Source organism: Falco peregrinus, chromosome 2 (assembly GCF_023634155.1).
Source record: "Falco peregrinus isolate bFalPer1 chromosome 2, bFalPer1.pri, whole genome shotgun sequence".
NCBI classification, from domain to species: Eukaryota; Metazoa; Chordata; class Aves; order Falconiformes; family Falconidae; genus Falco; species Falco peregrinus.
This window is the reverse complement of record NC_073722.1, coordinates 24,235,876-24,260,219: the sequence shown is the minus strand read 5'-3', so window position 1 is coordinate 24,260,219 and position 24,344 is coordinate 24,235,876. Positions and strand designations below refer to the sequence as shown.

At 46.6% G+C, this 24,344-nt stretch overlaps 1 protein-coding gene across 7 annotated transcripts; it reads left to right on the top strand.

The window, feature by feature from the left end:
- The first annotated feature begins 136 nt into the window (after positions 1 to 136).
- Positions 137 to 23,797, top strand: PPEF2 (protein phosphatase with EF-hand domain 2). 7 transcript variants are annotated; one of them, XM_027795118.2, is made up of 18 exons: positions 137 to 2,382; positions 6,785 to 6,971; positions 8,687 to 8,716; positions 11,007 to 11,134; positions 11,690 to 11,747; positions 12,906 to 13,081; positions 14,109 to 14,223; positions 15,513 to 15,559; positions 15,986 to 16,152; positions 16,237 to 16,273; positions 16,355 to 16,504; positions 17,288 to 17,623; positions 19,053 to 19,238; positions 19,916 to 20,058; positions 20,574 to 20,680; positions 21,761 to 21,924; positions 22,493 to 22,580; positions 23,189 to 23,797. In XM_027795118.2, exons 2-18 carry the CDS (start codon positions 6,911 to 6,913, stop codon positions 23,365 to 23,367), a joined length of 2,172 nt encoding a protein of 723 aa, XP_027650919.1. In that variant the 5' UTR covers positions 137 to 2,382; positions 6,785 to 6,910; the 3' UTR covers positions 23,368 to 23,797. The 7 variants fall into 7 exon arrangements, with proteins under 7 accessions (XP_027650919.1, XP_005243280.1, XP_027650920.1 ...); XM_005243223.4 differs by lacking the exon at positions 8,687 to 8,716; XM_027795119.2 differs by lacking the exons at positions 6,785 to 6,971; positions 8,687 to 8,716.
- Positions 23,798 to 24,344: the final 547 nt, after the last annotated feature.

Sequence of the window (24,344 nt, the reverse complement as noted above, 5' to 3'; positions counted from 1 at the left end):
CTGTGGTGTTACTCCTAATGTCATCATCCTTTTCACTGATCTTGTGATCATGAGCCTAGCAGGGTCAGACGCAGCAGTCAGCTGCATGCATATCTCTAGACGGTCGTGATTTTATTCATCAGAAACCAGGACCCGTTTGAGGAGTCTTTTTAAAACAGTCTTTCCCCCCCCCCAGTAGATGACAGAAGCTTGTGATAGGATAGCAGTGAGGTTGGAAAAGGTTTTCCTTTTCTGTAGTTGAAAGTTGCCTTCAACAGAAAGTTCACACCTAATTTCTGTGGTACAGAGGTGTCAGGGTTTTTTGTTTGTCAGGTTGTGCCGTGACTGCATATTGAATTCAGGTGCTTCTTGGGAGCACCCCAGCAATACTGAAGGATGTGATGAGTCAAAACCAGTGGATACTTTCATGTAAAGCTTAGAGGTCCCATTCATGGACTGGACAAAATTCCTGCTAATGCCAGTGAGAATTTTACCAGAGAGAAGAAGGTGTGCTCAGAGTGTTGGGTCAGAGCACCGTTTCTAGATACATGCAATGTCACCTGTGGTATTTGTGCACCAGTTATGCAAACTGTTCCTGAGAGAGCTTTCTGGAGATGTGGGCCCTTTATCTCCTTGTGCTGAGTTTGGCTCTGGCATAACCTACTTAACTTGCATCCTCTACTTCTGCCTGGATAAATGCGCTGCAAGCTTTGCCTTGACCCAGTTTGTACAATGATGTTAGCAGTCATATGCCAGAGCAATAAATTTGAAAAAAGAGTTCCTGGAGGAAGATGGAAATAGCAGTGACAATATCTCTGAGATTTCAGAACGGTGTTGCTTTAATTCACAGAGGAAGCACTGACTCAAGATACCAGCAGGTTTTCTTTATGTAACAGCCGCCCACACCTAAAGACAAAAGGTTCCCTACAGGTGTGACTTGTCTTCTTGACCTCAGCACCGTTAGGCTGATTATCTTCTGGCAGCCTTGTGCCCAGATTCTCAGTGGTATGTAAATCTAATCAAATGTAGTTGTTTCAATGTGTACAAACAGACCTGGAGTGTATAAGTATTTAGTATCCATGAATATTCAGGAAACAATTGCCTGCTCCTGTTGTGTTTATGTCTCATCAGCTGTTCGGAACTTGCTCAGGCCCAGCCACAGAACGGATCATGGAAACGTGGGGGTTTTGAGATTTAAACAAGAAAGGAAACTAGATTTCAAGAAGTCTTAATATGATTTTCTTTTGCTTTTTTCTTTTAAATTATTTTCTTAAAGAAAGCCTTGCACTTCATCCATTTATAAAAGTTCAGACTTCCTGATTGCCAGCAAAATAAAGCCTTTATGCCAACTTGAATAGATTTTTTGCTAACCAAAAGGACACGTATCTTTCTGGTCTTCGTTTAATGACAAGCTAAAAATATAAACACTAAGAAAATGGCAAATGACACATCTTACACACTAGATGATTTAACCCGTGAAACGTGTTGAGCTGCTTTTGTGTAAGAGTTGAAATTTGATAGAAATGCAGAGAGACAGGATTGTTAATGCCTTAAATAAAACTGTCTTAACAGTGCTGGAAATGTGAAAACGTAGAGCTCATTGGTTTTGGAGGATTTGGGTGGTTTGTGGTGTCCTGTTTGTTTTTAAAAGAAGGAGGATCATTTCTCCTTGCGTGAATTGTTTGCTGATTGTCCTTCTGTTTGAGATTTCATCTGCTTTGTGCATTCGCTTTTTGGAGTCTGGGAAGTAAACCAGCTTTTCTGCTTTCTCAAGCCAGTCAGATTCATGACTTAGTTCTATTTAATTACTTAACAATTCTAAGTTAAATACATTATCCTTGCTTCTTCCACCCTTTCATTTCTGTAGTACAGATTCCCTAGCTACAAAGCCCAGAAGATTTTTCAGCTCAACATAGGGAGCAGGTGAAACCTTTTAGTTCTTTTGCCTGCAGGAGTTTTGCATTTGGCAGAAGGCAACTTGAAAGTGTGTAAGAGCTGACTTAAGATGAGAGAGGCCAACATGCCGTATTTCTCATTCATAATCCTTTTCAGTAATCCTAATCCATTTCAGATCTGTAGCCTTTCTTAAGTGTCACATGGGAGAGGATTCTTAAGGCTGCTCAAAACAACTGCAGTAAATAAATCGAAGAGTCTGCGCTTGTTGCAGAACAGCGCACACATTCTGTACTGTGGGTGCTGAAAGACCACGGCACTTTCTGCTGCGTGCCCAAGGGAACAGCTTACTTGATGATTTAGATTTTGAAGAGGGGTTTCTGAATCAGTCATCAAGCAAATCACTTCAGGGATCAGTTTGGGTACTGAACAGAAAAAAAATATTGTTAAAGTGGAGACCTTCTGTTGTGTCTATCTTAATAAGTCCATGAGTTAGAAATCAGTGGCAAGGTAAGTTGCTTTTTTATTTCTCTGTAATGATGTTTTGTGTTCAGAACTAGTTACTTGGCACCCATAATTTGAGGTGAAATATCCTTTTTGTACGTTAAGCTGTATAAAACTGCAGTGACGAGTTTTCTATCTGAAATTCCCCTTTTTGGCCCTGCAGTAACTGTGCAGGTGCAGAGGTCAGTGCATGTGTAAAATAAAACAAGCTTCACCACCTTGTTTCCAGCTGCAAGACGTGCCGAGTCTAATGTACACGTGGGACATACATAGGTATTTACTCTAGGAGAGCAAGGCAGGATCATCACTTTCCTTAGTGCTAGCTAGCATTTTTATTCTTGGGAGAAGTATTTCATTTTCTTTCTTTTTTTAAATTAATCTGTAGCTTTTAAACGGCTCTTTTTCTTTTAGCAGAAATTCAAATTTCTGTTTCCTTCTGGCATCTCTTCCAGTTATTTTCCTTAGTAAACTTTCGGTGAGTCTGTTGTATCCTATTGTGCCTTCCATGTTCTGCTCATCTCTTCCCTCAGTTGTTCAAATGTCCATAAAATTGTCAAGTTAGTGGGGGCTTGGCTGTGCAGGTGATATGCGAAGCGTGTCATCTTCCCTGGGAGCCCCGCTGTTCCGGAGTTAGCTTCGTGTTCACTTTGGCATTCCGTGCAGGAAGCCTTTGATTCGTGGGCGTGGAGCACCAAACTGCACAGATCTATAATGTGGACAAGCTCAGTGATGCGACACAGTGTGTAGGGTTTGATTCAAAATGCTGTCACCTGCTTTGGTTTTGACAGAGCTAAAGTAATATTTATAGTAAGTCAGATTTACTTAGGCTTTTGTTGTTTTGGGGTGGTTGACACAAATGGATTTGTGCAAGTTTTCCTTTAATGAGTTTTATGTCTATTATATGGTATTATTAAACGAGTCGGCAGCTTGTGTTTTAAAAGCTGCAAAACCAAGTATGTTATCTGTTGGCTTGGGAAGTGTATGTGGAATCTGGCTTTTCTGTGTTTCTCCTGCCTTCAGTAACGCTACCTCGGGTGAACAGGGAATGTGCGTCTTTTCTATGTCTGTGTTCTTCTGCTGAGGCATCGAACTTTCTTGTTCCATTAGTTGTCTGTGTCTACGTGTAGCTCTTGTGCCCATGCTTTTATTGTGGTGGTAGTTCTGCTCTGGTGTAAGTGAATGCAGCAGGTTTTATCGCCTCGCTTTGATGAGCGCGTGTGTGTGCTAGCAGATGCTCTATGCAGTGGCACGTACCAGGGGAGAGCCTCGTATGAATGTATTACAGCTTCTCAGGTGTGAGGAAAGTCTCTTTCAGAGGAGTTTTTTGCTGCACCAGAGAAAATGTAAATATCTCTGCAGGAGGGGAATGGTGGCCAAGAGCACGGTGAGAAAGGAGCAGTTTAGCCGGCTGTTTTCTAGATGCATTGTTTTGTCTTGGTTGTGTAATGCAGCCTGTGTTTGAGGTTCAGCTTCATCACTGTTCAACTTCATCATGTCTTCCAGGCTGTGTCTTTATGGGCCTCTGTTCATCTTTTTCTTGGGTACAAGGTTTTAGGAAGGGGAGCGGTGCACATTGCTGTTGGGTGGATGAGGAGGGATCAGAGGTGCTGAGCAGCTGGACTGGCTCTCTTTCCTCCTTGCTCTTCCCACCCTTGAAACAGGTTTGATTCCATCTGGAGTCCCTGGTTTACTGCTGTGCGCTCCTTTGCTCAGGCTGTGGCGCTCAGAAAAATAGCAAAGTGAAAAAGTTCACAGGTCCAGGAATTGCTTGGGAGAGATCTGTTGACAAGACAGTTCACGGTAACGTAAATAGGTAGGTGCCTGTGCTTGCTCTCTGGGACCCTAATACTAGACCGTTCCTCTCAGCAAGGATGGCCAAAATGTATGTTTAAAGTAGGGCCATCCAAATAACAAATGTTTGTTTTGGAGGGAAAAGAGGAAAAGTTCTATTCTGTGTTTCCAAAGGCGATCTCAAATCCAAGGTCCCATTTTATCACAACAGATAGGCAGTACCCCTGAACACATCCTAAACCAGCAAAGTACCCAACTCTGTACTTAAGTGTTTGCTTCAGATTTGTTCTCCATTTTTAAAAAGTGATCTGGAAGTTTTCTAGTTCCTGCAAAAAGTACTTTTTACAGATATCTTAAAAGGCACCCAACTCTTCCAAAAAGCTGAAGCACCCGTCTGCCTCTGAAGCTGGTGCTGCCAGGCTCCTGAGCGGCGCTGAAGATACATCCAGGTGCGCCAGGCTGTATTGAGCTCCAGCGGTCAGCCCTTCAGGGATTTCTCTTGGGACTGGCTTGAATTGGGTCCTGTGGACTGAGCTCCCATCAGGAGCTGGAGTGTGTCTTCTGGTGTCATTTCATCTGAAAGGAATCCATGTCGGGCTGTTTCAGACTGCCCTGCTGGGTTATACTAGCACGCAGTAAGGGGAGGTGCTTGGGGGTGGCTGTTTCCAAAGCAAGATCCTGATACAGAGCAAATCCTTCGTGCTGTTGCTTCTCTGCTTAGCTGCTACTTGCTGAAATCTTCAGATCTGTGTCTTTGAAAAGAAATTTTTGTTTGGATAGTCGGATGGGAGTTCCAGTTCTACACTCAGAAATTCTGAGCTTGAAAATTAGTTTTTCCTGAAATGGGATTTGCCTTGTATAGGAGGTTACAAATAAGTGCTTTAAGTGATAGGGATTCCGATTTTTGTGTGCAGTTTCCATTTGAGTATTTAATGGTCTGAAAGGTTGTCAGAGTACCTGCATTATTTAAGCACAAAGGCCATAAAACACCAGTTTTAATTGGGTGTAATCCTGCAGTGATTTCAGGCCGTTTCTTGACACTGATATAAAACAACATTGTTAGAATAAAACCGGAGTGATTGGTATTTTGTTGAGAGCATTGCTATGGATCCTCCTGTGGCATCACTCGTTATTGTGAAGATGCCGTCATGCTGTTGAGCATCCTGGGCAAGGTAGGGAGTTTTGGCATTTCATCTGCCTTAGAAACTCCCCATGCGGAAATGTTGCGTAGCAGGGCTCATCCTCCTGAGCAAAGCCTGCGTGTACGCACCTTAGCCAGCACCGGACACCTTCCCTCAATTAGCGTGTGTGCAGCTCTGTGGCTGTTTTGAGAAGAAAGACGTGGGTTAGGTGGAAAGAGATTGAAGGAGGCAAAGGGATGGCGGGGAGTAAAGGAGAAGGGCTTTTCCCTCTGCTGGGGAGAAGTGCCTCTGTGGTCACGCTGTCCTGTGTGACCTTTCAAAGTCCTTTGAGCTGTGGTCACCTGCTAGCACCGGGCTTAACGGTTTTACAGGTGTTTATTATCTTCCCTCCCTCTCTCAGCTTTCTCCTCCCCCAGTTCTGGGTTAGAATAAAAATCCGTGTAACTCTTAAGCGATACAGCCTGGGACCGCTTCAGCTGCAGTATGTGACTGGGTTTATATCCCAGAAGAAACATGTCTGACTGTGGATGACATTCTGGTTGTCCTCAAAGTGAGAGATTTCTGAATTTGACCTCATCTCAAAACAGGATCCATTTGCTCTGACCAGAGCTTTCCACAGTAGTAAAGTGACAAAAGTTTGGCTGTCCTGGCCTTTTATACTGGCCAGGATTGGAGCAACTAGTGGTATAATAATAAGCTCCCACACTCCAGCAGATCCATGAGGTGAGGAAAGCAGTGTTTAACAAAGCTGATTATTTTCTTATGATAGCCAATTGTTATTTTAGACTTACCTCCCCTCTACCTGTTGTACTGCAAATAGATTTAAATACCATCTGTGTGTTCATCTCTCATAATGAGTTATCCTTCAGATGGCTACATGCGTGATGATTTGTCTACATATACCAATTGTTAATGAAGCAACTTAATGACTTTTATAGTTCCTGATCAGTACTAAATTTTTTTTTCCTCCTATACAGCCTATGACTGCCTCCCATGAGCGGTCACGTGCAGTATTTTAGCACCTTTGTCCAGTTGCTTCAGCTATGCATGAGGAGCGGGGAGAAAGCACGAGGGTTCGGACGTGCAGTCTGCTCTCAGAGCTCAAGATTATTTTATTGTAGCATCTGAAATGAAGGCTCTGGTCAAAGACTGCCATATTGCTAAGCAATGGGATCCCAAAATCAGGCATGTGAAGCACTGTAAGGGTACACAAATGCCCGATCTATACATCTTCTGTACAGTTACAGTACCTGGCTATGCAATCTCTGCTTTTTTTTTTTTTTTTTTTTTTTTTTTTAGGAAAGGTGCTGAAATGATTCCTATTTATGTAGCTGACTTGAAATTTGAAATAGTGGGACAGAAATCCTCACCTCAGATTGTCTAAAAGATATCAAAGTAGCTGGAAAAACCTGGTAGTGGAAGATACAGTTGGTCATCTGCTCATTGGTCTTAAGTGTTACTATCTTTAATTATAGATTCTTGGCACTGTGGGACATTGCAGCTGATTTGATTGGTGACCGGATGGTCTTTCCTGCATCTCTTCCGTGGTTTTGATGATACTGGATCAGCCTGCAATGTCCTAGGAGCATCGGTCGTAGAACATGGGATCTGGTAGTTCTGTAAATGTCAACTACAAGTACTCCCTGCAGAAGTCTGAAAATGGTGAGTGATTCTTTGAAAGGTAATCTTTTCCTGTCTGCTCCTGCACATGCTGTTGGGAGGCTGCAGTGGATATGTTTCTTTCCCGAGTTACCTGGTTTTCTTGATAGTATTGAGGCGAGGTTTTGTCTTGCAGTATCCTGTGACAAGGAGTCTCAGCTGTCAGACAGAAGACCAACAGGCTTGAGAAAAAAACGGGTGTTTAGACCAGGGTTAGATTAAAATCAAGCAAAACCTGACCAGAAATGAAGCAGCAAATAGCAGTTCTCTTTGAACTAACATCCAATGGATTAATCAGTTGCTGGCTGACGTGTGTGTCGCCATGTGCTGACAGCAAGACAGACGGTATCACCCTGCTGCTGCTGCAGGGCTCCTTTTTTAAAGACTGTTACTGGCGTAGGACTGATAAAGCAGAAGCATTAGCAAAGCCAGAATAAATCTGGCTCTGAAGAAGGTAAGATGGTGTGGCTAAGAAAAGCTGAAAAGCAAAAAGTGTGCTTTTTCCTAATTACATCAGCGAAATGCTCTTAATCTTTGCTAATGATCTGTTGTTTATGGCTCTCTGTATGTGTGCAACGACTTGTATTTATGAAACCCTCAGTATGATAGTATCCATTTTCTGGGGGTGTGTTTAGGTCTGCTGTGGAACAAAGGGAGTTTATGAGTGAGACTTTACACATAAGGAAGTGTAAAAAAGTAAAGAGATTACTGTGGTGTTTGAATCATTCAGTCATCAGCACTGGCATAACAGCAGTATGGTGCAACCTGCAAGTGCTTTGAAAAGAAAAATAGTGATGGCATGGAGAAATAAAGCAAGCAGGGATACTGTTGTGACTTAGTCTTTTTTTGTTTGTGATTTTTCTTTGCTGAAAAACTCCACCTTTTATTTAAGTAAGCTAGGTATGTCTGTTGTCTATAGCACCAGAGTACCATGGATTTAGATTAAATGGAACGAAGACGTTCTTTACCGTGAGGGTGGCGAGGTGCTGCCACAAGGTTGCCCCTGCAGTCTGGGCGCTGCCACAGGGTGCCCCATCCCTGGCAGTGCTCAAGGCCAGGCTGGACAGGGCTTGGAGCCACCTGCTCTGGTGGAAGGTGTCCCTACCCATGGCAGGGAGTGGGAACTGGAGGGTCTTGAAGGTCCCTTCCAGCCCAAACCGTTCTGTGAGTCTGTGATTCTAAGTTCAGGGCTATTTTATGATAATGGCTTGCCTATAACAAACAAAGTGTACCATAAAACTAGTTACTTATTTAAAATTCTGCATTAGATCTGATACCTCACCTACAGTTTCCCATGGCAGTAAAACCTCTCTGAATTTCTTGCATCTGATTCTCAAAATCCTTCAGATCTGGTGATCTGCAGATGTGGAGCCACTTAGGACTTTCCACCCAAGTGTAACATGCCAGGTGTCATCCTGTCCCCCTTGTAGAAGGCCCAGAGGCTGTTCCCAATGGAAAACGTAGCCAGCAGAACTCTATTGAACTGGCCCTGCACTTGAGTGAAAAAGGGGATGGGGAACCCAAGAGAGGGCGCAGGCTCCTTTTCCATAAGCTGACGCGTGAGCTACGCTGAACTGGCGTATTTTGGTTAGAGTGCTGCCTTTGGCGTGCTTTCAGTAGCTTATATGATGATGTATGATTCAGTTTACTGCTTGGATCCTCATAAAATGTGGATAAATCTCTTTCTTTTCCTTTTTTATTATTTTTTTCTAAACTAGTACAAACACTGCCAGATGAAACTCACCCAGGTAAGCTGGTCAATTAGAATACCTGGCTTTTTCAGTTGCAGGGTCAGACTCTGTAAAAAGTAGTGTAAAAATCCAATGCCTCACCCATCTGGAGCTTAAAATGCTGTGAATGGTGGTATATATGCTCACTGTGCGCTTGATAACAAGTCTTTCATAGACTTTATTTTTATTGTTTTACGGGATCTAGTTTTCATTGGTATATGTGGATTCATAACTCTGAATTTCTGCTTGGCATTCATTTGAAATGCATCTGACATACCACAGTAAATGGGCATTTATCCACTCTTAGAGGAATGCAAGATATTCTAAAATTGTTTATTTTGGAGAGTGATTGTGACTGTGATTCTGGTTACATGCCAGCCGAATTACTGTACAGGGAGTAAAGCAGCTGGTGTTGGGTCTTTTATAACGGAGGCTTGAAGAGATACTGTCAGGAGAACCAAACTGCTGAAAAAAAAGCCAGCCTTTTTTAGTTTTGCATAGCTCAGCAGATCAGTAAGCATTTGCTCAACAAGATATGGGGCTCGGGCAAAGAATATCTAAGTTATTCTTGAATTAAGGCTGGCCTGGTCTTACCTGCTTGCCCATGACTTCAACATGACTCGGTTTCCCAGCTGCACAATAGCAGCAGCTCTTCCCTTTTTGTGCTCTCCAGCTCCCAGCACTGTAACAGTAGCATAATTTAGAAGGAGTATTATTTTCAATACATAAGCCATCAGGATATCTTATTTAGATAAAGGTCAGTGTTTCCTGCTGAAGTGCATGGAGGATGGTTTACGTTTTATAATTATTGCAAGCTAATTGAATTAATGTGACCTTTTTGTCTCTTGCCAGTACTTAGCAGCTCTTGGGGTAGGGGTGGGGGATTTCCTTCTTTTTCCTAAAGTTTCTCCTCCACCACCACCACCACCACCACCACCACCACTGCACCCCTTTACTCTCCCTGCTTTGGTGAAAGCGGCAGTGCGCTCCTGCAAACCAGATGCCAAGGGAATACCAGCTATCGTTAGAAAATATTTTAAATGTAGGTCTCTAGGGTAGAGCTCCAGAAATGATCAGGAAGGAACACAGAGCGTAATCAAAAGAGAGATGCCAAGTAGCAGAGCTGGTTGGCAAGGTGTTGTAAAGTAACCAGGTGGTCCAAATGGGGTCAAGACCAGCTAAGGAGGATGGAAGAGGTTCTAGAGCAGGGGTCCTCAAACTTTTTAACCAGGGGGCCAGTGCACGGATGAAGCGGCAGGCAGCCATCTGCGGCTGCTTGGTTTCCCCCCCCAACCCCCGGCAGGGAAGGGGTGTCTGTAAATACCGGGGGCCGGATTGAGGACCCTGGGGGGCCGTATCCAGCCCGCGGGCCGTAGTTTGAGGACCCCTGCTCTAGAGGTACCTAGAGTTCTATGGCAGAACTTGGAAAAGGAAATGGGAAACTGCACCAACGTACTTCGCTTTAAATATGCACACACCCCATAAATATGCATTTTTAATGAAAAACACTGGAATTGGGGAAATGCAGAGGAATGGTTATGTTTTAAAGATCAGGGCAAATAGGCATCATTTGGAGGGAAGAGCGTGGTACCAGTGCTGGCTGTGGATTGAACCACGAGCAGGCATCTGCAAATTCCTGGCATTTCATTCCTTCTGTGTCATTCAGTGGCCAAAGATCTATCTCCCTCTTCACTGTGGGTGTTCATTTTGTCTTTATTTTGTTCCAGGGTAATGGTATGTTAACACTTATGCTAGAACAGATTCCTTCTGAAATTTGTCCAGAACCACAGAAACTGAGGTATTATTTGGCTTAAAGGCAGGCAGGCAAACCCTGTATTTTTAAGGCTCTGAAAGGGGACTCAGTGTCTTGTTTTCCCCCAACTCCTTGTGTGGCCTCAGTCAAATCTCTGGTCTCCTGAAGCCCCAGTACCTAGACTGTAAGAGAGGCATGAAAATGATCAAGGTAGATAGAAAGGGAGGAGATTGTCTATTAATTCTGAAGAACGTGTTTGATATTTACACCCTAGTAAGCTGTCGGTAACGCTGGTGCTGAGGAGCCAGCAGTGATGTTTAGAAGCGCTTCAGTGGTCTCTGCTCAAGCAAGGTCAGATCAGCCTCTTGTCATGCGGTGAAAAGGAGTGGGTGTTTTGTTATCCTCAGTATTTAGGCATCAGAACACCTTTCCTAAAAATTAGCTCCTGAACAAGAAAGGTCCCTCCAGTTTTCAGGGTCAGGAAAGGAACGGTAGCCGGGTCCCTCGGCTGCAGCCACCGGTGCTCAGCACGTTGGTTCTGTTTCTGTCCCCTAGCTTTCAAGGCAGCTGTCTTGATCCAACGGTGGTACCGGCGCCATGTTGCTCGGCTGGAAATGCGCCGGCGTTGCACCTGGAGAATCTTTCAATCCATTGAGTACGCTTGTGAGCAGGATCAGATCAAGGTAAAGCACCAAGGAAAAGAGTATGTAGGAAAATACATAGCAGGGTGGTTTCTTGTGCCACAGTCTCAGTCGTTTCTGGCTACTGGCTGGTAACCCCACAAGTGCTTCAGTGGGCCAAGGACTGGGCTTCCTGCCCCTTTTTAGCCTATTGTTTTCCTGCTTATGTCTGATGAAACCCTACTAATGAGTCTTGAAAGCAAGCCATAAGGACCATTTACCATTGTTTTTCCTGAGTCCAAACACAATAGGCAAGCCTAGTTAGCTTGTTATACTTTAACTTTGATTAATATTCTCTTACACGGTTGCTTTGCTGTCAGGCGGGGAGAGGGCGGGCTTGTAGGTGTACTTCTCTCTGTATGGCTGAAGGTAAAGCTGCTGCTTTGACTTCATCACAAGATACTCAGAACTGGAGTTGGTATGCTGTGATTTGTGGTATGTACCAAACAACACGAGAAGGGCATAGATAATACTTCCAGAAAGAAGGTCATGTTAAGTTGCCACTCTGCAGAATTTCGTTCCAGGCTGAATGATGATGGGCTCTCTCTCTTCTCACAGCTTCACAACTTCTTCAGTTACCTCGTGGACCACTTCACGCCAAGCAGCAGTAAAGAGAGTAAGTTTCTATGTGCCATTGATAGATACGGCGCCAGCAGCTCAGACGGTTGCCCCCTGTATGCTTCGTTGCCCCATGCTGGCCCTTCAGGATGGCAAAGGGGGCCAAAAGTGTCTGGCATCGGGAATTTGGATAGGGAGTGAATTGTCTGGAGACTGTCCGAGCTGTGTGAGGGATGTGAGGCAATTCCTGCTCCTTAGGAGCTGGAAGGGGGAATAAAGCTCAGTATGTTTTCTACAAGCAGTATTAGAAATGTGCCTTTTTTCAGTGATCCCTGGTAACCAGGGCTTTGCAGTCCATTTCTGAAGCAACAGAATCCATCTTCAGGGAACTGTGCTCTAGGGTGTCTGCTTTATATTTAGTCTCTCACTTAAACTGGGGCATTGGCGGGGAGAAGTGCTGTAGGAACCAATACGGTACCTTCCTGAGCCTGCAGAGAGCATTGTAAGTTATTTGTTAGTGCTGGGAACTTGCTAATACGCTTAGCTCTGAAATCTGATGGGAGTAAGTCAAAATTAACTGTTTGCTTTGCTGATCATAACCTGCTGAAGTGCTTGCTTCTTTCTTTCAAACTGGCACCTTTTTTCTCACACCCACCCCACGCATTTTACAGCAAAGCTCTGCTGAGGAAAATATTTCTTTTCAGTGTCTGTATAAAACAGAACAGTGATGTCCTGTTCCTTGAGTTAGGCTCTGAGGTGCTAAAGCGATAAAATATGACGTGTTTTATACAAATTTTGTGCAACACTGAGAATGTTGGTGCAAGCTTAGAAAAAACAGTGGGACTTAGAAGATAGTTCCTTATTATACAATTTGCTTTTGCATGTCATTGGAAATAAGATTTCAATTAGCCATGGCAACTGGTGTCCATCTGGCTTTACCAGAGTTTTGCAGAGATGAGCATAGCTGCCAGTACTGCTGGACACAGAGCACGTGGAAACTTCTCCCTGCAGCCTTGTCCCCACTGCAAATTCTGTACTGGTGTCAGACCAGGAACTAGCCTCCGCCACTGCTGTGGCTCATGGGCTCTAGCCTAACCAAACACACCTTGCCTTTAGCAAATTATAAGAGTGGTGTTTTGAGCCAACTTAACTTTTTCTTCTCTTTCTTTTCTTAAAAAAAACCACACACAACCAAACCGACCAATTTGCCACCCAGGGGATTTTATCAGTCGCATGTTCATAAGCGGGGAAAGCTTCAAAGAGGCAGAGCTGGAAAAATACTGTGACTATGAATCCATGGAAGTGCCAGACTCCTACACTGGACCCCGTCTTTCTTTCCCACTCCTTCCTGACCAGGCGACTGCCTTGCTGGAAGCTTTCAAACAGAAACAAGTAAGGATCCCAAAAGGAACCACGCTTTCCCCTTTTCTAGGCAGGCGTGTAGGACAGATAATTTGCTTTTAGCCTTCCTAACAAGCTAAGCTGCTTGGAGTATAACTAGCTGGCAGGCTGTTCTAAGCAAAGGGGGATGGAAATGATACGATATTTCTACCTGCCACAGGAACTTTTTTCCCTTCTGAAAATGCAGTTCTCAGAAAATGGAAAACTTTTTGGAGGTGTGCATTGATATTAACCAGAATTTCATTTTAAAAGAAAAAAAACAACACAACAGTCCATGTTGAACCATTCTGTCATTTTCTTGTTGCAATTCCTCAATTTGTAAAAAAACTAGAGGATGGTCTAGATGGAAGCAGCTGATTAAATGTATGTTTTGTGCCATGCAACTTTGACTCATCTAAAATGTAAAGCCCAGAACAAATTCAGCAGCACTAAGACAAGTCCTTGCACCATTGCAGCATTCTGCTGCCATCCCTCAGTCAAGGCGCTGAACTGCAAAATAGGCCAAAACATCCCTTCTCCAAACAAAAAAACTTCTAAAGCAGAGGTCTCTATCGTCTCGACTAACATTAAATACCTACTCCCTGGCTTTGAGCGAACATATTCCTACGGGACACGTGGCTGCTCACAGGCTGGTTTAATGTGGAAAAGCCAAAGATAAAGATCTAGAGGAGCAGCTTCTTACCTGTGATACTGGGCTGGAAGTTCTGCTGCTCTAGCAGGTGGTGTTGCCTGGCAGATATCGCCTTGTCCACAGGGTACTAGGGCTTTTGGGTTCTCCTGCCTGCCCTACCAGTGCTGAGGCTGGGCTGCTTTGGGTGAATATCTTCTGTCCTGCTGTCTCCCAGTATTTGCCTCATCTAGTTTGTAAGCCCGTAGGTCAGCACCGAGTGTCATCCCAGCGAGAGTTTCTGCCATCCCGGCTACCGTGGTGGGTCCTTGGGGCCTTTGCAGACAAAGCTGTGCTGCTGCTCCGAGGTCACTGATTTCCTGCTTTAATCCCTTCGCTTTCTCCTAGTAGCAGCTCCATCCTCGCTATGTCTTAAACCTTCTGCATGAGACCAGGAAGCATCTCAAGCAGTTGCCAAACATCAGTCACGTCTCCACCTGCTACAGTGAGGAGGTCACCGTGTGCGGTACGTCTGGGTGGGAGGGCACCGTGCGGTCTCTGGGGCAGAAAACCCACCTGGAAGGGTGGGAAAGATACAAAATGGTAGCATCTGCATGATGCCCTGCTCTGTACCAAATGCAGAACACAAATGCAGTCTGTCAGCAAAATGCATGTCGTGTTGAGAGGCGAGTGGGGCTGCCTAAAATACCGGGGTTACGCTGGGATGCGGTATGTGAGCTGCTACAAAGACCAGCCTGGAGAGAGGAGGGAGCACACTTGCATCGTGACCCTATTTCTGCTTGATCTAGAATGGGTGGGGGTGTTGAGGGAAGGTGGTTTGTCTGTCTGTAGTCTATTTGGGATACGTCATTTACAAACCCTGCCCCTGGATGGTAACATTCAGCTTGCACAGCCTGCTGTAGCAGTGGTGCTGGCATGGTGATCATACAAATGCAAGGAGAGGAGGAGGTATGAATGGAAGAGGATGTACATTCGTCTACGGGAAGGTGAAAGGTGCTAATGATGGCCTGCGGCTCTTAGATTTGTTACACATTACAGCAAAGATTTAAAGCATTACTCAACTGGATTCCAAGTTGTCTCTGTCCTGTTGCCCCAAACTTGGAGTTGTTTTACCAAACCACAGAAACTGCACCCAGTCGACCTCAAAACTCAAGTAATTTTCTGTTCTGTCCTGTGGCCTGGGATTATTCAAACAACAAAGTCCTGAAGCTGTTTTGGCTGAGCCTTCATTAGCAGCAGTGTATGCCTGCAGATCCAGATTGCTAATATGTCTTTGCATCCTGTCAAGTAAATTTGAAAGAGACAAAGCTTTTCACCAGTATTTTCCTACTCTAGGATTAACGTTTAAACTTTGAGATATTTCTGAAATGAGGTACTTAGCACAGACTTTTGCATGCAGTCAGCTTCTGGAAAACAAACCTCTCTGTCCAATATCATGTGAGATGAGAATTTAGTTTAGTATTTTGTATGCACAGCTTTCTCCCACGTAATGATTGAAGGCAGTTTCTTGTGCCATGTTGCGTTATCGTTACAGATAAATGAACAAAGCTTCTGAATCAGAGTCTTCAGAAGCTGTTGTAGGTTTTTTGCTGTCCTTCCCAGGCTTCAGCTCAAGCCTTTACATCATGTCCTTTTCCTTCAGGCACACTGCCTCGATGTAAGGAAAACCTGTACCTTGAACTTCTCAAAGTATTTCAGTGGTCATTAATTTCTAGAGGAGATAGTTCCTAGGAAATTATTTTTGGTGTCTTCTTAAGTTAAACATACCGTGACTTTTCTTTTTGTGCCTGTTAGGAGACTTGCATGGCCAGCTGGATGACTTGTTCCTCATATTTTATAAGGTAGGCACTGTATTTGGAGAGGGAGGCTGTCCAGGTGTTGTGAGAGGTATCGCATGGATAATGCTGAGAACTGTTTGCAGAATTGGGCCCCTACATGTGATTCTCCAGCTGTTTGGTTAGTTTAAAACGGCTTCACAAAGCAGCAGCTTATTCCTGACTTTGATATCTGATATATGTGTACGTTTGGGAAGTGCCAGTGGACATTTTTTTTTAAGTGCTGATACCAATGGCAACCCTTCCTGACTGCCAGCTTTCACTTTTCAGTGCCTTTGCCACTGGGAGCCTACAGGATAAAAATAAGAGTCAGGATCTATTGTACAAGGTAACCTGGGACAAGAGTGAGCAAGCGTGTGGCTGGCGGAAGGGAGGTTTGTGGACATCATGGGCAGGGCTCTTGTAACCCCCACCTGTTCCTTGCTTTTACAGAATGGCCTTCCTTCCCCTTCCAAGTCCTACGTGTTCAACGGGGACTTCGTAGACAGAGGCAAACAGTCCCTTGAGATCCTCATCATCCTCTTTACCTTCCTTTTGATCTATCCAAACGAGGTTCATCTCAACCGCGGGAACCATGAGGACCACATGGTCAACTTACGGTACGGGTTCTGTGTGGGGCCGATAGCGATGTCAAGTGTGTCGCTGCAAAGTCCCACTGAACTTGCTTTCTCCTCTTCCTTTAGCTATGGGTTCACCAAGGAAGTAATGCAGAAATACAAGGTAGGTGTATGTTTCTGTCTCCTTTACTGCGTAAGAGGTGGACTTAGGCTTGATGCTTCATCTTTTCTCCTGTCCTCCTAGGTGCACGGGAAGAAAATCTTGAAGATGATTCAGAATGTCTTCTGCTGGCTGCCCCTGGCCACCCTGATTGATCAGAAAGTCCTCATCATACACGGGGGCATCTCTGACACCACCGACCTGGACGTGCTTGAGAAAATTCAAAGGAACAAAGTAGGTTTTATTTCCTAGATATTGCAAGAGACAACAGTGTTGCTGATTTGTGGTGAGGAGCTTATTTTCCTACATGTCAACCTGGCTGATAATGAGACAAACCTAAAGGATGGTCTTCCCTAGATAAGCTGTGTTTAGGTAGACTTGGAGCGGATCACTTTGCTTTAATAGTGTGTGTGCAGGGGGTGTGAAGGGAGAAAGCATTCTTGGCTTCTGGAAGGTATAAGGATCATAGCCAGGGAAGTGGTAGGTAACAGCACAGGTAAATCAATGTGCCGGTGCCGACTCTAAAAACACAGTGATGAAGAGACTTTGTCCCACAGTTCCTTACCCTGTTTTCCCCCCACTTTTCCAGAAGGATTTTGATAAGTCATTTAACTTGTCTCTGCCTCACCTTCTAGTGGAGAAATGCTACTTCCCTTCTCCAAATGGAACGACAAGCACTAAGCTTAGTCACGAGTCCTTCCCTTGTTCTGCCACCTGGTTCCCATTGCACATTAAATCCACGTACGCTGCCTTTTGTGAAGCATAAAGTCCATGAAGGGGAGAGAGACAGATGTGTAGTCAGGATGGATGTGGGGCCTCAGCTGTAAACCTGGAACAGCACATCCGAGAGGATAGCACTAGTTAGTAATCTCCCACAATTAATCGGCATTTGATGGCAGCGAAGGGAATTGAGGCGGGGGTCACTTGGCAGCCTGCCAATGGAAGGTGCTCGAGCTGGAGATGTAGCTTTCCAAGCCCCAAGTGGTGCGATCAGCTGTCTTCTCTTACCTCTTTCAGTTCATTTCTGTATTAAGAGGGAAGAAAAGAAAGGATTCGAATAGAAATGTGGAAATACAGGAAATAAACAGGGAGAGCAAAACAGAGGCCGACCCAGCAGAGAAGGAGGCAGCCCCCAGCTTGTTTCCGCAGCCCCGGCCAGCCCCCGCGCCCAGCATGAGCAACAGGCAGGAGTTCTCTCGGTGGGTCCGGCAGACGGTGCAGGAGCAAATCGAGTGGTGCCGCCGGCTGGTGGACATCAGCGAGTCAGAGGAGGAGGAGCCCACCTATTCCAGCATGGTCTCTTTGACGGATCTGGACGGGTCGTGCAGGACTCGCGAGGAGGACTGGAAGCAGGCGAGTAGTCCCAGCAAGGCCCCGAGCGGTGGGCTGGGGGTGCCTCTGGTGTTCTCTGAGATGAGGAATCTCAGTACAAAATCCATGGGTCAGTGTCTGCAGGGGGGCTTTTGTGCTTTATAGAGCGGAGTTACAGAGCAACTCAGTGCTGAAGTGCCAGTGGGCAAGGTGCTGGGGTTTGTGCTGGTTCGTACCTGCTGCTTGGTATGCCAAGGCGGGCTGGTGTTCGTCGCTCAGCGGTAAGCGGCCAGGAGGGGCTGCACAGTGCGCATCTGAGATCTGCTGCTCGGGGGTGTTCTGTTGGATACCCGCACTGCATCCAGCCGTCCTGTGGCATGGTTCCCGAGCGACTGGAGAGCTGTGTACAAGAGTCACATAGGCCGCGTGCAAGACTGGTGCCAGCTGCTGCTCTGCTGGCGCCTTTCTCCTACCCTTGCAAGCCAGCCTCTTCACCGGGCTTTTGGCTCTCTGTGCTCAAGGCTTCGTCCCAGCATTTGCTCCTAGCACAATCCTCATCTGCTGTCGTATAAATAAAACTGCTGCTCAGGCACTGAGTGAGGCAACAGGCTTCCGTGATCCACTGCAGGGGAGAGAAAAGAACAGACAAGACTGGTTGTAGAGCCCAGCGGTTCTATCGCTTGCTGCGTACATGGGGTGCGTGAAGCCAGCTCTGTCTGTAAGGAACGAGCACATCTCCTTTGTTGCTGACGGAGTCGCAACCTTGGGCACAAGGAGCAGCCTGAATGTGTGGTTTTACCTGGGCTGCACCGCGAGGCCGGTCAGAGCCTGGCAACTTGGTTTCTGTTTGTTAGAGCAGTCTGTCTGTAAGCCCTTTCTGGGCGCTCTGAAACCATCGTTACTTACTTCACGTTACACATGGCACACCAGATCGGTATAAAGCTATATATCGAGGTCAGGGTTAAAGAGATTAAACTCTAATCCAAAGAGTGGTTACTGAATCAGCACTTACTTGCATTTCTGGAGGCTGCAGAATGTCCTGGTGAGAGAGCAAAGGAGTTTAATGCTAAGCCTGCTCACAGCCTCAGGATCTGCTGGGTGTTCTTGCCCTGGGACCTGCATTTTGGGATGAAGGAGGACAGGCAAGACTCTGAGATCTTAGAGGCAGCAAAGGGAGAGCACGTATCAGGCCTGATTTTACAGACACCCCTCTTCCCCCAGGTGCTTTGGGTGTGCTTGTAGCTCCAGGCCATCAATATTGTCACTCCTGTGGTGGCCAGGTCTGTGCCAGTCCTGTGGAGCAGCACAGTGGCTCAGCTGGGATGCAGGAGATATCTCTGCTTCCCTGCACTATGGTAATAGCAGCAGTCCAGGGAGGGAGTCAGAGACAGAGCTGTATTTGCTTAGTAAAATTTGAGGGATAATGTCTGCTGGGTGCACTTTATTCAGTGAATTTTTCTAATCCTTTCAGGTTTTAGACATCCTCTGGAGCGACCCCATGCCTCAGGAAGGCTGCAGAGCAAATACAGTGCGAGGTGGCGGCTGCTACTTCGGGCCTGACGTGACACAGAAGATCCTCGAGAAGCACAACCTGCAGTTCCTCATCCGCTCCCACGAGTGCAAGCAAGAGGGCTACGAGTTCTGTCACAGCCGGAAGGTCAGTGAGGGTGAAGGATGCCTGGGTTCCCCTCCTGCCAGGGTGGGGGTTCTCTGGTGGCTTGTACAGCTCAGCAACAGGACTTTGTTAAGTACACATAGAACGGTGGAACAGCCTTGTTGGGAGTTACTAAGTGTGTTCCTGGCTGAGGTCTTAAGTCAGGACAGTCTGGAGCCACCTACCTCATTGGGGGCAGCTGTTGTGCAGGCAAAGCGTGTCCTGGCGCGTGGGAGCTGAGGAAAGATCCGAACCCATTTGTGCCATCGCCCCTGCTTAATGCGGCTGTTTCTGCAGGTGGCGGACAGGAGGGTGTTGCTAAGCTGCTGCAGCAACATTTTGCTCTCAGAAGATTCAGAGTCACTTCGGTGACTTCAACAGGAGCACTTCTGACTCCGCTCACTGCAGCGGAGAGCAGAAATCTGTCGGGCGAGTACAGTGAAATCGCAGGAGCCCAGCGTATGGCCAGATCCGTGTCAGACCAGCGCTGCCCTCCAGAAACTCCCGCCTGCAAGGCTGCTGGGCCAGTCGCCACCTTGCTCTTCCTTTTCCCCATAAAACGTGGTGCTTTCACAGTCTGTTGACTCCAGATGGGATTGGTTGTGTTGCTTTCACTGATACGTGTATATCTAATACAGGGTGTATTTACTGACTGTAATGCCTCTCTTTTTGGGGGTTAGGTGCTGACCATATTTTCAGCCTCGAACTACTATGAGATTGGCAGCAACAGAGGAGCCTACGTGAAGCTGGGACCGGACCTGGTTCCCCATTTTGTTCAATACCAAGCCAACAAGACGGCCCACACTCTCACCATGACCCAAAGGCAAGGCTTTCCGCTTCCTCTGTATTTACCCAGGGAAAATTCTGGAAGGGAAAACTACGGGAGCTTTGAGAAAGTTTGACTGCGGAGCTGAACTCTCACAGGTTGCTTTACTAAAGAGTAGGGCTGGAGGAGGATTCAAGCTGTGTGCAGAAATTACTGAGGGAGGCTCAAGGGGTGAGATGTGAGCTTTACGAGATTGGAAAGGGACTCTCTTTTACAGACTGCTCATTTTCCAGCTTCTCTTTTCAATGTCAAGTTCTAACTTTTGACCCTTGCCAAGGTTCCTTTCTGCTTTGTTACTTCGCACTCATGCAGGGATTCGCTGCGTCAGCTGTGGGGAACCGTGCTCCAGGCGTGCAGCGCCTTGTCACGAACACCGAGACGCAGCCGTAGCTGTGCAGAGCAGTTGTCGGGTCCGGGCAGTCCGTGGACAGGCCAGAAGACTGGGAAGGTGTAGCTTCTCTTGCACTTGTGGCAAGTCCTTCACACGCTCCTCTCTTTTCTGCATCCTCCAGAATCAGCAGAGTGGAGGAGTCAGCCTTTCGAGCCTTGCGGGAAAAGCTCTTTGCTCACACCTCAGCCCTCATCAGCGCGTTCAAGGCCTACGATAAGGACAATACGGGTAAATCTGATCCACGGGACACTCAGGTTAATGCCCTGGTAGGACAGGGTGGGAGCGGCTAAGCTGAGTGTGTGGCTGGTTGGGACACTCCTCCCCGATAGCTGTCAGTGACTGTCACACAGGGGGGCTGTGTCACACCTTGCCAGAGCGTTGGTTGGTCCCCTTTGCTGTTACTCAGTGTCCCTGTTGGGAACCTGCTAATGCCTCAGAGTGGCGTTATAGTGAAGGGGTGTTGGAGAAGGAAGAGGTGATTAGCCTAATGTATAGCTATTTAGGCTTGGTACTAGTAGAACCCTTTGGAACAGGAGTGTCAATGCAGAGTTGGAAAGGACAATCTGGAACACATCTGTCACGTGTCACTTGGGAAAGGCTGCGTGGTCTCTAGGGCCCCTTCATCCCTGGAGTCCAAAATCACTGGGAAGAGGAAAGCGAGGGATGTGCTCTGTGGCAGCCGCCTCTGTCAGAGCCTTAAGGAAGGAGCTGAGAGCTGGTAATGCTCTGGCTGGCAGGAGTGCTCTGCATTGCTGAGATCTGTCCATTTGTGGGCTTGGGGAGAGAAGGGACACGGTGGTGGGCAGAACTGCTTGCTTGTGGGTGGGACTGCTTTCTTGCTTTCTTCCTTGGCGGCAAAATTGTTCACATAAGTCCCATTCAGCTGCTACAGCGGCTGCTAAACTAGCGGCTTTTCTACATTCCTGGGTCACTGAGGATGTCCTAGTGCAGTCGTGTAGGTCACAATCTGCAGGGTGACCCTGGCTGTAAGCCACAAAGATATAATCAAATATCCAAAGTTAAGGGTCTCCCCATTGTTATTTGCAGTCCCACAGCCCTGATTCGTGGCAGTGACGGAAAGCTCGCTGAGGCTGGGGGGACCAGCAAGTGCGCTTGTGCCTGCAGTGGCTGATGTCGCTATGGCCACGTAGGGTTTTTTCCTGTACCAAAGTACTCAAGTCAGTACAAAGTACTGTCAGCAGCACAGCAGACTGGCCGTGCGTACTGCTCTAGGCTTTTTACTTGCCTTCATATGCTTTCAGCTGCCCATCTCTCGGAGGTCTCCATGGCTCTCCCTTTTCCTTACAGGAAGGATCACGCTGAGCAACTGGGCGACGGCAGTGGAGTCAGTCTTGCGCCTGGGATTGCCCTGGCGAATGCTGAGACCGCAGCTGGTGCGCAGCACGGTGGACGGCATGCTGGAATACAAGTCCTGGCTGGATGACCTGGCCATGGAGCAGCGGAGCCAAGAGGTAAGGATTCACCCCCTTCCATCAGAGCGGCTCACCAGAACCCCAGCACGTGGAACCAAGTATGGTACGAAAGGAGAGTGGATGGATCCTGTATAATCCAAAATCCTGCTGAAGTCAATGGAAAAACTTGCATGAATTCAAGTAGTCCAGAGGCATTCAGGCCACTGTAGAAACAGATGATGCACGTGAAATCAAAACCTGGAGGTATTTTTGAATGCGAGCTTTTGAGTAGGAAAACTATATTCCATTCTGAGCCGCAGTTTCTTAACTACACCCAGCAAAACCAACTCTGCAATAGTTTAAAACCAGCCCAAGTCACTGCCTTCCCTGTTAGCTCAGAAAAGCTGTTTGGAATTGACAGTGTTGTAATGATGTGCTGTAATGCAGAGCTGCACGGAGGGCCCAGTCATCACAGTCCTGTGTCATAAAGCATGCGTGATGCAAAGGGCATTGCTGGCAAACTCTTGAGAGCAGCAAACATTTTTTATTTTGGGAAGGTCTGCAGTAACTGCTCAGGGAAAGCAGAGAGTTGTCAGAAGGGCGGGACTGTGACCATGTTGTCTTTCAGCACATCCAGTCAAGCTTGCTGGAAGTCATTTATCGAAACAGATCCAACTTGGAGACCATATTCAGGATCATAGACAGAGATCATTCAGGTAAGCAGGTGTGCAGAGGGTGTCAGTCACGGCGTTGTATTCCATTCTACTATGTACATATGTGTCAGCATGTCAGCGATAAAAGTTTTCATTTAATAGTTTAAGGCTTGGGTCTTTCTCCTCCCTCAAGAGCTTTGGAAATGTCATTGCATGTTTCCACGAACGTGATGAATTTGAAGGCCTGTGTGCAGTCCAGGTAGACAATCAGTAATTAGTTGTTCTGGGGGAGCTCAGTGGAAAAAAAATAGTGATGACAGTAATGCAGCATACTCAGGATCTTCAGTGTTAACCCACTTTCAAGCAGTCATCGCCACCAAATTACTACAGGAAAGAGAAAAATACAACAGTCTTTGCCTTCTTTTCTTCTCCCAAATTGTATTATGTCTCTTTACTGCTTTCCGTTCTATTTTAGTCAGTGTTCTCCATGCTAGCAAATTTAGTTGCAGCACGTGAAACATAGATTATGAGGGATTCCTTCGCTGCCTTTAGGATATGCAGGCAGCAAGGGTGGGACGAGGTCAAACCTGAGCAGGGGTCCCTCCTGGCGTGCTGAATGCAGCAGTGCCCGTGGTGACCTCGCACTGAGGTGGCTGTGTCTTCCTTCGCAGGTCTCATCTCATTTGAGGAATTCCACCAAACGTGGAAGCTGTTCAGCTCCCACATGAACATTGAACTCACGGATGACGGCATCAACGACTTAGTTCGCAGTATTGATTTCAATAAGGACGGAAACATCGACTTCAATGAGTTCCTAGAAGCCTTCCGCCTTGTCAAGCAGTCACAGTAGTGAGGACCTGCTGCCTGTTGCCACATCCAATGCCTTCACTGCCTGTGAAGCCAGGGGTACGGCTTCCGACCTAACCGCAGAGCCTGCCTGCAGATGTGAAGCAGGGAAAGGGAAGGCAGGTACCTGTAGCACTTACTGGCTGAAAACAGTCAGCGCTGTAGCCAGCTGCTGTGATCCATTTGAGGAAGGTAATGGGTAAAATAGAGAAGCTGCGCTTCAATTCTAACCATTTTTAAAAAGGAGCTGTGTTTTAAGTAGAAATTCCTGCTCGAAGAGAAGATGCAACTTATCTTGTCAGTGCACACGCTGGAATGTTACAGGGCTACTCAAGTGTAGTAAAATGGAGGTAGTTATTCTCTGCAGGCAGTTTTTTAACAAGGTAGCAACTGCTAGAGCACAGCTTTCATTTTAATAAAGTTTTTTTTCTAGATTGCTGGCTCTGGGCTGTTCATGCCTTCTCTCCTTGTCAACTCCGTTCACAGCAGCGCCGTGGCAGCGATAACACCTGCTGCCCCCTCCGTTGTTCCTTTGCTGCAGTAAGTTTGTTCCACAAGTGCAGTGGAGCAACACCTCGAACAAACGATCAGTCTGTCACCAGCTGGGGGGCTTTTTTAAGAAATCTATGGAGCCCAGTTCTTCTACAGAGACCAGTTCTACAGAGACCAGAGTAGCAGAGCAAGCAGCCCCCTGCTCGAGTGCCTGTTGCTTGCACGTTCAAGGTATTTTCAAAGCTAAAAAGTGGCGTGTGTGTGTGTGAAGTGTTGGCAAAGAAAAACCCCGGCATATTTATCTCAAACATGCAGCGTAGTCACTCTAGCAGGGGTGCTATGGTAGAACACTTCATGCAACGGTGTGGGTTGGAAGGGACTTTAAAGATCCAACACCCCTGCCACGGGCAGCGACACCTTCCGCTACACCAGGTTGCTCCACGCCACACCCAGTCTGGACTTCACAGAGGCTGCTACCCCAGCCCTTCA

What these genes read in the sequence shown, in the direction of transcription:
- PPEF2 (XM_027795117.2), top strand. Translation starts at nt 6,911, where the DNA reads ATGGGATCTGGTAGTTCTGTAAATGTCAACTACAAGTACTCCCTGCAG. An exon ending in AGTTCTGTCACAGCCGGAAG is followed by an intron (nt 19,239 to 19,915) that starts GTCAGTGAGGGT and finishes TTTGGGGGTTAG; the next exon opens with GTGCTGACCATATTTTCAGC. An exon ending in ACTCTCACCATGACCCAAAG is followed by an intron (nt 20,059 to 20,573) that starts GCAAGGCTTTCC and finishes TGCATCCTCCAG; the next exon opens with AATCAGCAGAGTGGAGGAGT.